This window comes from Gorilla gorilla, chromosome Y (genome assembly GCF_029281585.2).
Source record: "Gorilla gorilla gorilla isolate KB3781 chromosome Y, NHGRI_mGorGor1-v2.1_pri, whole genome shotgun sequence".
In the NCBI taxonomy this organism is placed as follows: Eukaryota; Metazoa; Chordata; class Mammalia; order Primates; family Hominidae; genus Gorilla; species Gorilla gorilla.
Genome location: NC_073248.2, coordinates 30,855,753 through 30,870,728, shown reverse-complemented (window position 1 = coordinate 30,870,728; position 14,976 = coordinate 30,855,753). Strand labels below are relative to the sequence as shown.

General features: G+C 37.5%; 1 protein-coding gene across 16 annotated transcripts in view; it reads right to left on the bottom strand.

Moving 5' to 3' along the window:
* The window catches only part of UTY (ubiquitously transcribed tetratricopeptide repeat containing, Y-linked), a 245,450-nt gene that overhangs the window by 24,390 nt on the left and 206,084 nt on the right, over positions 1-14,976 (bottom strand). For all 16 annotated transcript variants that reach the window (XM_055377186.2, XM_055377177.2, XM_055377188.2 and 13 more), the window contains one exon: positions 1,678-1,804. In XM_055377186.2, coding sequence (XP_055233161.1) covers positions 1,678-1,804 — 127 coding nt within the window. The remainder of the gene's footprint in view (positions 1-1,677; positions 1,805-14,976) is intronic.

Here is a 14,976-nt window from a genome sequence, read left to right as displayed (position 1 = left end):
TAAAGGACGAATATTTAAAACATCCCAGGCACACCTGACCTTAATGCCAGGAACTGGAGTGCTTGAAGGAACTGCAGACAGATTAGCAGCTGGTAACCCATTAAAATGGATCAAAACACTGGGAAGCTCTGTGACTTCAATGATGATTATGCTTTTAATCTGTGTTGTTTGTCTTTGTCTAGTCTGCAGATGTGGATCCTGACTCCTGTGAGAAGTAGCTCACTGTGACAAAGCTGCCCTTGCTTTTATTGATTTGCAAATCAAAGGAGGGGGACATGCTGGGAGCAGGCCCCCCAAAACCTGGCCATAAACTGGCCCCAAAACTGGCCATAAGCAGAATCTCTGCAGCATTGTGACATGTTCATGATGGCCACAACGCCCACGCTGGAAGACTGTGGATTTACGGGAATGAGGGCAAGGAATGCCTGGCCCGCCCAGGGTGGAAAACCGCTTAAAGGCATTCTTAAGCCACAAACAATAGCATTAGCGATCTGTGCCTTAAGGACATGCTCCTGCTGCAGTTAACTAGCCCAACCTGTTCCTTTAATTCGGCCCATCCCTTCATTTCCCATAAGAGATACTTTTAGTTAATATCCATAGAAACAATGCTAATGACTGGCTTGCTGTTAATAAATACATGGGTAAATCTCTGTTCGAGGCTTTCAGCTCTGAAGGCTGTGAGGCCCCTGATTTCCCACTTCACATCTCTGTATTTCTGTGTGTCTTTAATTCCTCTACGTAAGCTGGGTCAGGGTCTCCCCAGCCGAGCTGGTCTCGGCAATCAACCACCATTTTTTCTGAAACACATAACATAGTCCTCTGCTCACAAACTTAAAAGTTTTCGTTTATGTCAGAATATATATCATATTCCTTAAAATGAATCAAGATGATTTGCAAACTACAGACACAGCCTACCCTGATGGACTTTAAGAATTTGCCATCTATTTTCCAGCCACATTGAAATAATTAATTACCCTTTACTGAATACACTACTCCTTTTCCCATCCATACAATGTTCATAAAGCCTAATGATGTTCTATGAATCTCCAGTTATTGCTATTTTTGTCTGCTGCAATCAGAATATTCTTCAAGAACTCAAATGTTAAGTTTGTGTGCTTGCAAGGAGAAAAACAGCAGAAAAATAATTTTCCTCAGTGTTTCTGTAGTAGTTTGTATTTATATTTAACCTCATATTCATCAGTTAGATGTGCATTACAATGTGTTGTTTATAGTTTGTCTCTGCAAGTTGAATGTAAACTTCTCCAGGGCAAGCAACACATGCTTATTCTGCACATCTTGTAAGCCTTAGTCAGAAGAGAAAAGTCAATAATGATTTATGAAATGAACCAGAAAAGACTTCATCCTGATCTGCCTGCATATTGAATTAAATCCTGTTTGTAGGCACCTGTGTACTTGTTACAGACTGTTCCTAGTTTAAAGTGAGATGATTATCATTTGGATAAGGATTTACTAAATAAATTCTTCTGTAGGAGATACTTTTAATAGATCTAGTTAGTGAAATATTGTATCAGATGAGAACTTAGCCTAATAGTTTTAATAGTCAATTTCAATCAAAAGCATTACATAAAAGTATAGGTAAATTTAAAATAAAGCAACAACAATTCAAAACCTAGAGAATCCAAAACAAAACAACTATCAGTAGAAACAGTTACTCACCTCACAAATGCTACAGTAATGAGCTGGTTCATCATTTGTCCGCCCATGCCATATAACCTCTTTTCCTGCTGCAACAAGAGCTTCTCTCAATGTCTGACATTGCTTCAGAATTTTCAAAAGACAATACCTATTGTGGGAAAAAATTATTTGTGAGAGTAACTAAATACTGAATATTTTACATAAAAGGTATACCAATTAGAAATAACTGTGAATCTGGGTTCTAAAGTCTATTCGCATGGTAATTTTTCTTTTCCTCAAATTTTCAAATGTGCATGCTGGATGATGACAATATTAAAATATTTAAAGTTGAGAATAACTGACATTTGACTATACAAATACAATGATCATAATCTACAATAAACTCATCCCTAATTAAAGATATATTATTTATTTGGGCTCTAATTTGGACAAGTAAAGTAACTTTTGTAAAAGTCAATTTCTTCATCTTTGAAATAAAAGTTCAGAATTACAGGTTGGAATTTTCATGATTATAGAAAGGCAAGAAGGTTGCCTATACCCTCACAATCAGTTATATAATAGATTTTAAAACTTTGGCACCACAGCAGATAATTATCTATGAATATGGTCACTACAAGATACAAAGTTAGTTCCAATATAATAACAAATAAAAAAAAGTATTACTTGCTGAATTTTAATTTGAAAATGGTATAGTAGAATCCTTCATTATTATTCACACTGACTTTTCTTATAATTTATACCTTTCCTACACATACTTGTGAGGATAACAATATATTGCAAACAATTACAAATACTGCTGATTTTCCTGTAATTTGCTGTCACTGCTCAAAACTGCCTGCTAAAGTTTCTGTGAATCTAAGTTTTTCAAAGCAGAGGTGGTATAGGTGATACTCTAAGGCACATTTTAACTCTAAACTTATCTTAGAAAGCATGATATGCATTTAATAAAAATGCCATTAACACCATTTGTAAACATATAACCTCCTGGAATCAGGAGAGTTTGAGCTAATTTGGAGCTTGTTGCTCTATTACACTACAGATACGGACTTGAAATTATCAGTATATGGATTACATACCAAATATCTGGGGGGGAAATGATCATATTATCAGTATGCAAAATTATTTTCCACATCTGTTTATTATCTTTCTTTCCCATGACTGTAAGCATCATGAGCAAGAGGCTTTATCTGTTTTGGTTTTGTAAACTGTTGTGGGACTAAATAACAACAGTTAAATTTTACAATATATATTAAGTTTTATATAAATTTAAATTTACGTAAAATTTTACAATATACATTAATGGCAGATTTAATTTCCTTCATTTATATTTTCTTGCCATTTGTTACTTGCCAGGTTAAACTATTACTTGTTATGCTTCTTTTCCTTACTTTTTAAATCAGAATTCCTGTAAGTAACCCTGGGGCAAAATCATTAGGGACATTACATACAAAATATGGTAACTTATTTAAAAACATAAGTACAGCAATATAAGCCTAATGTGGCATGACAAATTCCTTAAGTATCATATAAAATACATAATTTTCAGTTTGCCTTTAGCAATTATGCCTAATTTAGAAACAATGCCATATTTCTGTCTATATTTGAATTTCACCAGGAAAGTCTTATTGTGAGTTTTTGTGTGTATGAAAGATGTGCCAGGGGAGACAAGTAAAAAATTCAGTTCCTGTCAAAAAGTAAGAATATAAACCACACTGGATCTGTAGCACCTACTGATGTCTTCCTCCCATCCCTCTTCTACATGATTTCACTTCTGGGTATAGGGATATTACTGCATATGTTTTCAAAATAGTGCTTCAAAACATGTCATATTTCACAGGAAAATAATGCCTCAAATTTTATGAATTTGTGTTTTTGCAAATTCAATCATGTTTCCAAATGAGAAAATAAACTGCCACAAAAAGGCAGCAATCATGAAGGCTTAGTACCATACACAAGACATGGAATTGGTACTTTACATTAGATATGCCACACAATTCTCGTTAACAGCTCAGTGCAAGAAGCATCCATACCCATTTTACTAAGTGGGAAATGTGGGAGTCAAAAAGGTAAAGTTTGCATGATGTTACAAGGCTATTTAATTAGGGATTAGGGATTTCCAAACTAAGTAATTTCAAGCTTCCTCTTATTATGTCTTCCATACTCTCTTCTGGTCACCATCTGTCAATTTTTGTACCTACTCACCCCACCACCCTGTGCCACTGTCTTTCATGAAGATAAAATCCTTGGGGCTGAAACAACATTATGTTCCCCCAAATAATGAGGGTTAGTTTTTTCTTTTTTTAGATGGAGTTTTTTTTTTTTTTTTTTTTTTTTGAGATGGAGTTTCACTCTTGTTACCCAGGCTGGAGTGAAATGGCGTGATCTTGGCTCACTGCAACCTCTGCCTCCTGGGCTCAAGCAACGCTCCTGCCTCAGGCTCCCAAGTAGTTGCGATTACAGGTGCCCGCCACCATGCCCAGTGAATTTCTGTATTTTTAGTAAAGACGGGGTTGCACTATGTTGGCCAGGCTGGTCTCAAACTCCTGACCTCAGGTGATCTGCTTGCCTTGGTCTCCCAAAGTGCTGGGATTACAGGCGTGAGTGACCATAATGAAGCTTATTCTGTGCAATCAGTTTGGTTCTATTTGTTTCTCAACAGATGAAATTTCATTTCCACTAATTCTCATTATTTTGACAATTACATCACAGTTTTTATTGTATTACTTTATACTCAGTTTTGAAATTTCATATAAAAACGAGGCAAAACACTACAAAGGAATAGCGCTTTGTTGCTAGAAGTAAACACTAAGGATGAATAGTATTTCTATAGACACTACAGAAACAAATAGCTGAATATTACTAATATAAAATAATAATATTGTCATTATATATTACAACAGCCATTCCAGAAGCAGACTCTCTGGAATGATGGTAGAGAATTATAAGCCCCAAAAGTGAAATCTTAAAAGCTGACTGCTGTTATATTAACAATATTGAATAACTGAACTGTTTGATTGCTCCATGTTCTCATGTATTCTCCTTCAAAGAAATTTTTATTCCTTACCACTTCAGAAGGCAGCAGTAGGAAATGAATAAAGAACAACAATTTTGAGAGGTAGAGGCTTTTATGGAGACCACATAAATGAGAATCTGATTCAATTAAAGGGCATGGAAGAATACATAGTAAGTAATAGTATTAAGGGAAAGAATATTTATAAGATTCAAGATAAATTTCAAGACTTGTTTTAACATAAACTGTCTGCTTTGGCTAATCCTTGATACAGATTTCATCTGAAGAGAACTGAATGGCTTATAAACAGTCACAAAAATGTAGTGTTGACATTTCTTCATTTTGCTCAATTTGACTAGATTTACCCTATGACAATTACAAATTCAATTTAAAAAATATAAAGGAAGGGAAATGAACAGGCATACTGTGGCCTTCTGTTAAGGCATAACACACCAGGAATACCGAGACGCCTAAAAGGCCACAGGATTTAGACAAAATCACTTTGTTAAGGTTATATATTTTACAATACTCTGCTCTGAAAAAAAGTGGGGAAAAAATAGAAGCTAGCTGGTTACATAGATACACACATGCCATGGTGGTTGGCTGCACACATCAACCTGTCACCTACATTAGGTATTTATCCTAATGCTATTCCTCCCCTAACCACCCACTCCCGACAGGCCCTGGTGTGTGATGTTCCCCTCCCTGTGTCCATGTGATCTCAATGTTCAACTCCCACTTAGGAGTGAGAACACGCAGTGTTTGGTTTTCTGTTCTTGCGTTAGTTTGCTGAGAATGATGGTTCCCAGCTTCATTCATGTACCTGTAAAGGGCATGAACTCATCATTTTTTTTGGCTGCACAGTATTCCATGGTGTGTATGTGCCACATTTTCTTTATCCAGAATATTACTGATGGGCACTTGGGTTGGTTCCAAGTCTTTGTTATTGTGAACAGTGCTGCAATACATATATGTGCATGTGTTTTTACAGTAGAATAATTTATAATCCTTTGGGTATGTACCCAGTAATGGAATTGTTGGGTCAAATAGTATTTATCATTCTAGATCCTTGAGGAATCACCACACTGTTTTCCACAGTGGCTGAACTAATTTACACTCCCGCCAACAGTACAAAAACGTTTCTATTTCTCCACCTACTTGTGAGCATCTGTTGTTTCCTGACTTTTTAATGATCACCATTCTACGCGGTGTGAGATGGTATCTCACTGTGGTTTTGATTTGCATTTCTCTAATGATCAGTGATGATAAGCTTTTTTTTCATGTCTGTTGGCCACATATCTTTTGAAAAGTCTCTGTTTATATCCTTAGCCCACTTTTGATGGTTTTTTTTTCTTGTAAATTTGTAAAGTTCCTTGTAGATTCCAGATATTAGCCCTTTGTCAGATGGATAGATTGCAAAATTTTTCTCCCATTCTGTAGGATGCCTATTGATTTTGCTGTGGAGAAAACTCTTTCGTTTAATTAGATCCCATTTGTCAATTTTCACTTTTGTTGACATTGCTTTTGGTGTTTTAGTCATAAAGTCTTTGCCCATGCCTATGTCCTGAATGGTATTGCCTAGGTTTTCTTCCAGGGTTTTTATGGTTTTTGGTCTTACTTTTAAGTCTTTAATCCATATGAGTTAATTTTGTATAAGGTGTAAAAAAGGGGTCCAGTTTCAGTTTTCTGCATATGGCTAGCCAGTTTTCCCAACACCATTTATTAAATAGGGCATACTTCCCTTATTGCTTGTTTTTGTCAGGTTTGTCAAGATCAGATGGTTGTAGATGTGAAGCGTTATTTCTGAGGCTTCTGTTCGGTTCCATTCATCTCTATATCTGTTTTGGTACCAGTACCATGCTGTTTTGATTACTGTAGCCTTGTAGTATAGTTCGAAGTCAGGTAGTGTGATGTTTCCAGCTTTGTTCTTTTTGCTTAGGATTGCCTTGGCTATGTGGGCTATTTTTTGGTTCCATATGAAATTTACAAGTAGTTTTTTCTAATTCTGTGAAGAAAGTCAATGGTAGCTTGATGGGGATAGCACTGAAGCTATAAATTAATTTGGGCAGTATAGCCATTTTCTCAATGTTGATTCTTCCTATCCATGAGCATCGAATGTTTTTCCATTTGTTTGTGTCCTGTCTTATTCCGTTAAGCACTGGTTTTGTAGTTCTACTTGAAGAGGTCCTTCACATCCCTTGTAAGTTGTATTCCTAGGTATTAAATTCTCTTTGTAGCCGTTGTGAATGGGGAGTTCATTCATGATTTGGCTCTCTATTACTGGTGTACAGGAATGCCTGTGATTTCTGCACATTGACTTTTCTTTCCTGAAACTTTGCTGAAGTTGCTTATCAGCTTTGGGAGATTTGGGGCTGAGATGATGGGGTTTTCTAAATATACAATCATGTCATCTGCAAACAGAGACAATTTGACTTCCTCTTTTCCTAACTGAATACCCTTTATTTCTTTCTCCTGCCTGATTGCCCTGGCCAGAACTTCCAACCCTATGTTGAATAGGAGTGGTGAGAGAGGGCATCCTTGTCTTGTGCCGGTTTTCAAAGGGAATGCTTCCAGTTTTTGGTCATTCAGTATGATATTGCTCATTCAGTTTATCATAAATAGCTCGATTATTTTGAGATACGTTCCATCAATACCTCGTATACTGGGAGTTCTGAAGGGGTGTTGAATTTTGTTGAAGGCCTTTTCTGCATCTATTGAGATAATCATGTGTTTTTTGTCATTGGTTCTTTTATGTGATGGATTATGTTTATTGATTTGTGTATGTTGAACTAGCCTTGCATCCCAGAAATGAAGCCAACTTGATCCTAGTAGATAAGCTTTTTGATGTGCTGCTGGATTTGGTTTGCCAGTATTTTATTGAGGATTTTTGCATCGATGTTCATCAGGGATATTGGCATGAATTTTTTTTTATTTCTTGTGTCTCTGCCAGGTTTTGGTACAGAAATGATGCTGGTCTCATCAAATGAGTTATGGAGACGTCCCTCTTTTTCTGTTGTTTGGAATAGTTTCAGAAAGAATGGTACCAGCTCCTCTTTGTACCTCTGATAGAATTTGGCTGTGAATTTGTCTGGTGCTGAGTTTTTTTTGGTTGATAGGGTATTAATTACTGCCTCAACTTCAGAACTTGTTATTGGTCTATTCAGGGATTCGATTTCTTCCTGATTTAGTCTTGGGAGGGTGTATGTGTCCAGGAATTTATTCCTTTCTTCTAGATTTTCTAGTTTATTTGCATAGAGGTGTTTATAGTATTCTCTGATTGTGGTTTGCATTTCTATGGGATCAGTGGTGATCTCCCCTTTATCATTATTTATTGCATCTATTTGATTCTTTTTCCTTCTTTATTAGTCTGGATAGTGGTCCATTTTATGGATCTTTTCAAAAAATCATCTCCTGGATTCATTAATTTTTTGAAGAGTTTTTTGTGTTTCTATCTTCTTTAGTCCTGCTGTGAAGTTCCTGCCTTAGTTACTTCTTGTCTTCTGTTGGCTTTTGAATTTGTTTGCTCTTGCTTCTCTAGTTCTTTAATTGTGATGTTAGTGTGTTGAATTTAGATCTTTCCTGCTTTCTCCTGTGGGTATTCAGGGCTAAAAATTTGCCCCTATACAACGCTTTAGCTGTGTCCCAGAGATTCTGGTATGTTGTGTCTTTGTTCTCATTGGTTTCAAAGAACTTCTTTATTTTTTCCCTTAATTTCGTTATTTACCCAGTAGTCATTCAGGAGCAGGTTGTTCAGTTTCCATGTATTTGTGGGGTTTTGAGTGAGTTTCTAAAACCTGAGTTCTAATTTGATTGCACTGTGGTCTCAGAGACTGTTAAGATTTCCATTCTTTTTCATTTTCTGAGGTGTGTTTTACTTTCAATTATGTGGTCAGTTTCAAAGTAAGTGCAATGTGGTGCTGAGAAGAATGTATATTCTGTTGATTTGGGGTGGAGAGTTCCATAGATGTCTGTTAGGTCTGCTTGGTCCAGAGCTGAGTTCAAAGTCCGGAATATCCTTGTTAATTTTCTGTCTTGTTGATCTAATACTGACAGTGGGGTATTAAGGCCTTCCACTATTACTGTCACTACTATTATTGTGTGCGAATCTAAGTCTCTTTGTAGGTCTCTAAGAACTTACTTTATAAATCCGGGTGCTCTTGTATTGGCTGTATATATATTTAGGAAAGTTAGCTCTTCTGGTTGCATTGATCCCTTTACCATTATGTAATGCCCTTCTTTGTTTCTTTTGATCTTTGTTGATTGAAAGTCTGTTTTATCAGAGACTAGGATTGCAACCCCTCCTTTTATCTGATTTCCATTTGTTTGCTAAATCTTCCTCCGTCTCTTTTTTTTTTTTTTGATCCTAAGTGTGTCTCAGCACATGAGATGGGTTCTCCTGAATACAGCACACTGATAGGTCTTGACTGTCTATCCAATTTGCCAGTCTGTGTCTTTTTAATTGGGACATTTAGCCCACTATCATTTAAGGTTAATATTGTTATGTGTGAATTCGATCCTGTCATTATAATGCTAGCCCATTTAGTTAATGCAGTTTCTTCAGTGTCGATGGTCTACAGAATTTGATATGTTTTCGCAGTGGTTAGTTCCAGTTGTTCCTTTCTATACTTAGTGCTTCCTTCAGGAGCTCTTTTAAGGCAGGCCTGGTGGTGACAAAATCTCTCAGCATTTGCTTGTTTGTAAATGATTCTGTTTTCTCCCTTGCTTATGAAGCTTAGTTTGGCTGGATATGAAATTCTGTCTGTGGATATGAAATTCTGTGAAAACTACTTAAGAACGTTGAATATTGGCCCCCTCTCTCTTTTGGCTCATAGGGTTTCTGCAGAGAGATCCAATGTTAGTCTGATGGGATTCTCTTTGTGGGTAACCTGACCGTTCTCTGTGGCTGCCCTTAACATTTTTTCCTTCATTTCAACCTTGGTGAATCTGATGATTATGTGTCTTGGGGTTGCTCTCTCGAGGAGTATCTTTGTGGTGTTCTCTGGGTATTTCCTGAATTTGAATGTTGGGCTGTCTTGCTAGCTTGGAGAAGTTCTCCTAGATAATATCCTGGAGAGTGTTTTACAACTTGGTTCCATTCTCCCCCGTCACTTTCAGGTGTATCAATCAAATGTATGTTCGGTCTTTTCACATAGTCCCATATTTCTTGCAGACTTTGTTTATTCCTTTTCATTCTTTTTTCCTAATCTTGCCTTCACATGTTATTTCATTAAGTTGTCTTCAATCTCTGATATGATTTCTTCCACTTGATCGATTCAGCTATTGATATTTGTGTAAGCTTCATGAAGTTCCCGTGCTGTGTTTTTCAGCTCCATCAGGTCACTTATGTTCTTCTTTAAACTGGTTATTCTTGTTAGCAATTCGTCTAACCTTTTTTCAAGGTTCTTAGCTTCCTTGCTTTGGGTTAGAACATGCTCCTTTAGCTCACAGGAATTTGTTATTACCCACCTTCTGAAGCCTACTTCTGTCAGTTCATCAAACTCATGCTCTGTCCAGTTTTGTTCCCTTGCTGGTGAGGAGCTGTGATCCTTTGGAGGAGAAGAGGTGTTCTGGTTTTTGGAATTTTCAGCCTTTTTGGGCTGGTTTTTCCTCATCTTCATTGATTTATCTAATTTTGATCTTTGATATTGGTCACCTTCAGATGGGGTTTCTGTTTGGATGTTCTTTTTGTTGATGTTGATGCTATTCCTTTCTGCTTGTTAGTTTTCCTTCTAATATTCCCCTCTGTTGCAGGTTTGCTGGAGTTTGCTGGAGGTCCACTCCAGACCTTGTTCGCCTGGGTATCACCAGCGAAGGCTGCAGAACAGCAAAGACTGCTGCCTGCTCCTTCCTCTGGAAGCTCTGTCCCAGAGGGGCACTCACCAGATGCCAGCTGGAGCTCTGCTCTCTGAAATGTCTGTCAACCCCTGCTGGGAGGTGTCTCCTAGTCAGGAGGCATGGGGTTCACGGACCTACTTGGGGAGGCAGTCTATCCCTTAGCACAGCTTGAGCACTGTGCTGGGAGATCTGCTGGTCTCTTCAGAGCCAACTGGCAGGGAACTGTTTAAGTGTGCCACCCCTTCCCCCAGATGCTATGTCCCAGTGAGATGGGAGTTCTATCTATAAGCCCCTGATAGGTGTTGCTGCCTTTCTTTCAGAGATGCCCTGCCCAGAGAGGAGGAATCTAGAGAGGCAGTCTATAGCGGCTTTGTCGAGCTGCAGTGGATTCTGTCCATTCTGACCTTTCCAGAGGCTTTGTTTACGCTGTGAGGGGAAAACTGCCTACTCAAGCCTCAGTAATGGCAGACACCCCTCCCCACACCAAGCTCGAGTGTCCCAGTTTTACTTCAGACTGCTGTGCTGGCAGCGAGAATTTCAAGCCAGTGGATCTTAGCTTGCTGGGCTCCATGGGCTCTGCTAAGCTAGACGACTTGACTCCCTGGCTTCAGCCCCCTTTCCAGGGGATTGAACTGTTTTGTCTTGGTGGCCCTTCCAGGCTCCACTGGGGGCATGAAAAAAAACAAAAAAACAAAAAAAACAAAAAAACAAAACTGCAGCTAGCTCAGTGTCTGCCCAAATGGCCGCCCCGTTTTGTGCTTGAAACCCGGGGCCCTGGTGGTGTAGGCACCTGAGGGAATCCTCTGGGTCTGTGGGTTGAAGATTGAGAAAAGCATAGTATCTGAGCCAAGTGCACGATTCCTCATGGTACAGTCCCTCACGGCTTCCCTTGGCTCAGGGAGGGAGTTCCCTGACCCCTTCCCGGATGAGGCAATGCCCCACTCTGCTTTGGCTCCGCCTCTGTGGGCTGCACCCCCTTTCTAACCAGTCCCAGTGAGATGAGCAGGGTGCCTCAGTGAGAAATGCAGAAATCTGCCTTCTGCATTGATCTCACTAGGAGTTGTAGACCAGAGCTGTTCCTATTCGGCCATTTTGCCAGCCACCTCCTAGAGTCAAATCACTTTTATTTCTTAAGACTTTTTTTAGTTGTTTGGATAAAAGAATATCTGAAAAGGTGTGAAATAAAAATGGCTTCTGCACTGAAAGAAAAGAACAAATAAGGTTTTGCGGCAAAATAAGTAATCAAGGAAATGACTGTGTTCTTGGCATGCTGCTTCAACAGGGATGATCTTATAGCCAACACAATAAGCCTTAGCATTTGCATTGTCACTGGGCTCATTCAACCTAAGCTATCTTCAGTAGACTTTCCCCTCCGAAGAGCATGTACATTTTGATTTTACCTATCCTCATAATGACCATTTGCTCATTTTAATAGAAAAACGCACACCTGTGGGTAGGGATTTAAGATGCTAATGAGACATATGACATATGAACAAGTATCTTGAGGACCCAGAGGACCACCCACAACATGCTTACTAGCAACATCTTTCCGACCTCCTTACAAATAATCATGTAAGATTCCCATACAGGGAGTCTCCCTCAGGCCAGTTTCATACCTATAAGCAGCCCATCCTCTCTCAGGGTGTCATCTCTCTTTTTCTCAGGGTGTATTGTCTCTATTCTGTACCTAAATTTCAACATACTCTTTTTCTTTTGCAAAGAATTACTCTATGCCACACCCCTTTTGCTGTGTGTCTCGTTTACATTATTTTAATCTAAGAAGACAAAAACCAAGGTATCACGATAACCATCAACAGTTTCACTAAACATTTGATAAACCTGACAATTCTATTTGAAATACATTGTGCATTCTATTCTACATAATACATGTCTGGGTGTGGTAGCTCACACCTGTAATCCCAGCACTTTGGGAGGTGGAAGTGGGGGTACCCCTTGAGCTCAGTAGTTTGAGACCAACCTCGGCAACACAGCAAAACCCTTTGTTTACCAAAAATACAAAAAATTAGCCAGTGTGGTGGCAGGCACTTGTGGTCCTAGTTACTTGGGAGTCTAAGGTGGTAGGATTGCTTGAGCCTGGGAGGTAGAGATGGCAGTGAACCAAGATTATGTCAGTGCACATAAGCCTGGGCGACAGTGAGACCTTGTCTCAAAAACAAACAAAAAAACCTCTAATCTACATAGGGTACATAGTGTATTCTAACTTAATCAATAACCTATTTGTACAATGATAAGACACTTAAGATGATGAGGACTGTGGATAGCAGACAACAGGCTAGAGAAATGAAGCCTTCTAAAAAGAGATGCTTTAGAGTTGGATTTTATTCAGAGTAGAGGATAAAATATACTTGAAATAGAATACGCTTGTAATATTAGAATAAGGAAAAGTATTGATTAGAAATAAAAATATCAAAATAAAACAACTTTAAAAATATAACAATGAGGGGCTTTATTTTCCTGGGCAATTGATGCACACTACAGATTCATAAATAAATATGTTAGGAAATGAGGAAATTCAGGTATACAAAAAAGGAAGCTGAGATTTAAATACAAACAGTATGGCTCTAGTGTCTATGTATCCATTACTTTGTAGTAAACTAGTTTCTTTGGAGCAAATCCTGGGCCTGAGTTTCCTCACCTATAAAAAGAGAATAATGACACCTATTTTATAATAATGCTATGAAGAGTAAGATAATAAGAATGAGAGTGTTAACATACATACAGTAAGCAGAATAACAACTACATCCACCTCCCTAACAAGGATGTCCACATCTTAATTCCCATAATCTGTGATTAGGTGATGCAGCAAGGCAAAGGAAATTAAATTTGCAGATGAATTTAAGGTATCTCATCAGCTGACCTTGAAATCTGACAATTATCCTGTATTATCTGGCTAGGTCCAATATAATGGCAAGGGGCCATAAAAATAAAAGAGGGAAACAGAAGCATTAGTGTCAGAATGATGCAATGTGAGAAAGACATGATCAGACTCTGCAGGTTTCAAAGACAGAACGGGTCCATAAATCAAGGAACTTAGACAGTCTTAAGAAGCTAGAAAAAGCAAGCCAACAGATTCTTCCTTATAATTTCTTCCTAGAACTCTAAGATAATAAATTTATGTTTTATGTCAGGAAATCTGTAGTATTTTGTTAAAGTAGCAATATAAAACTATTATGATATGCAAAAGGTTTAACAATTTGTACTCAATAAATAAGAAACATATTATCTGAACTCAGTATGAAAAATTCCTAAACACAGTTAAAATAATTACAATTATTAAAGTTTAGTTTTTGAGTTTGAAAAAGTTGTGGCATAAGTGCCACCTGAAATTTTAGTAGTTCACACATTGAAAACATGTTTAGACCATTCTCTACTATCAGGCCCAAATAATTTCTGAAAAATCATGTAAGATATTATTACTATTTATTACTTTTGCAGAAAAGGAAGCTAGAATTATAGAAGTTTAGTAACTGGCCATGAGACTCTAAGACAAAGAAGTGAAGAAACCAAGATTATATGCAGATCGGACTCCAGGGCTTGGATTTCTCACCACTGTTCTATTCTGCTCTCCTTTTAACACTTTTTTGTGACATTAAATAGAACATCTCCCAAGTCTACAAAGTTAAAGACAGACAAATAACAGTTGTTACATCATAAGAAGCATAACGAATGAAAGTACATGTATGTTTAAGACAGAAAATTTTAAAAGTGAAATATAAGTAATGCTTTAAATGATAGTCAAAGGATATGTAACAAATGAACTCTATGTTGATTTCTTTGGAATTGAACTGTTTAAATTTCAGAAAATTAATTAATTAATTAATTAATTTATTGGTATAGTTTCACTCTGTCATTGAGGCTCAGTGCAGTGACTTGGCTCACTGCTGTGACCTATACCTTCTGGGCTCAAGTGATTCTCCCTTTTCAGCCTCCTGAGTAGCTGAGACCACAGGTGCACAGCACCACACCTGGGTAAGAAAATTTACTTTTTAACTACTAGTTTGTGTATTTTTAACTACTAGTTTGTGTTACTTTTTAACTACTAGTTTATGTATTGAATTCTACAATACATAATTATTTGGGGGATCACTAAGGATGGATTTTTAAAACTATGTATTCTAGAAAGAATGATTTCTACTTTAATTCCTGTCTGACATACTCCCCTGAATTAAAGATTTCCTAAAGTTCAACTTTTCAGAAGAAAATGTGATACTTACTATTATTTTGGACGGATTTTCAAGTGGCCTCATATTTATCATGGTGCTTTAAATAGCAAAAAACAAACTAACCTATTGTTGCATAACCCAGAATTAATGATGTGGTTAACTGATAATAAGGTTAGTTAACCTCCCTCTAAAGTTTTTATTTTTTACTATGCTTCTCACAGCTAGTCTTATTATTGTAGCAGATCACATCTGCCATTTAACTACACATAGAAGGTCCTTTTAAATTACACT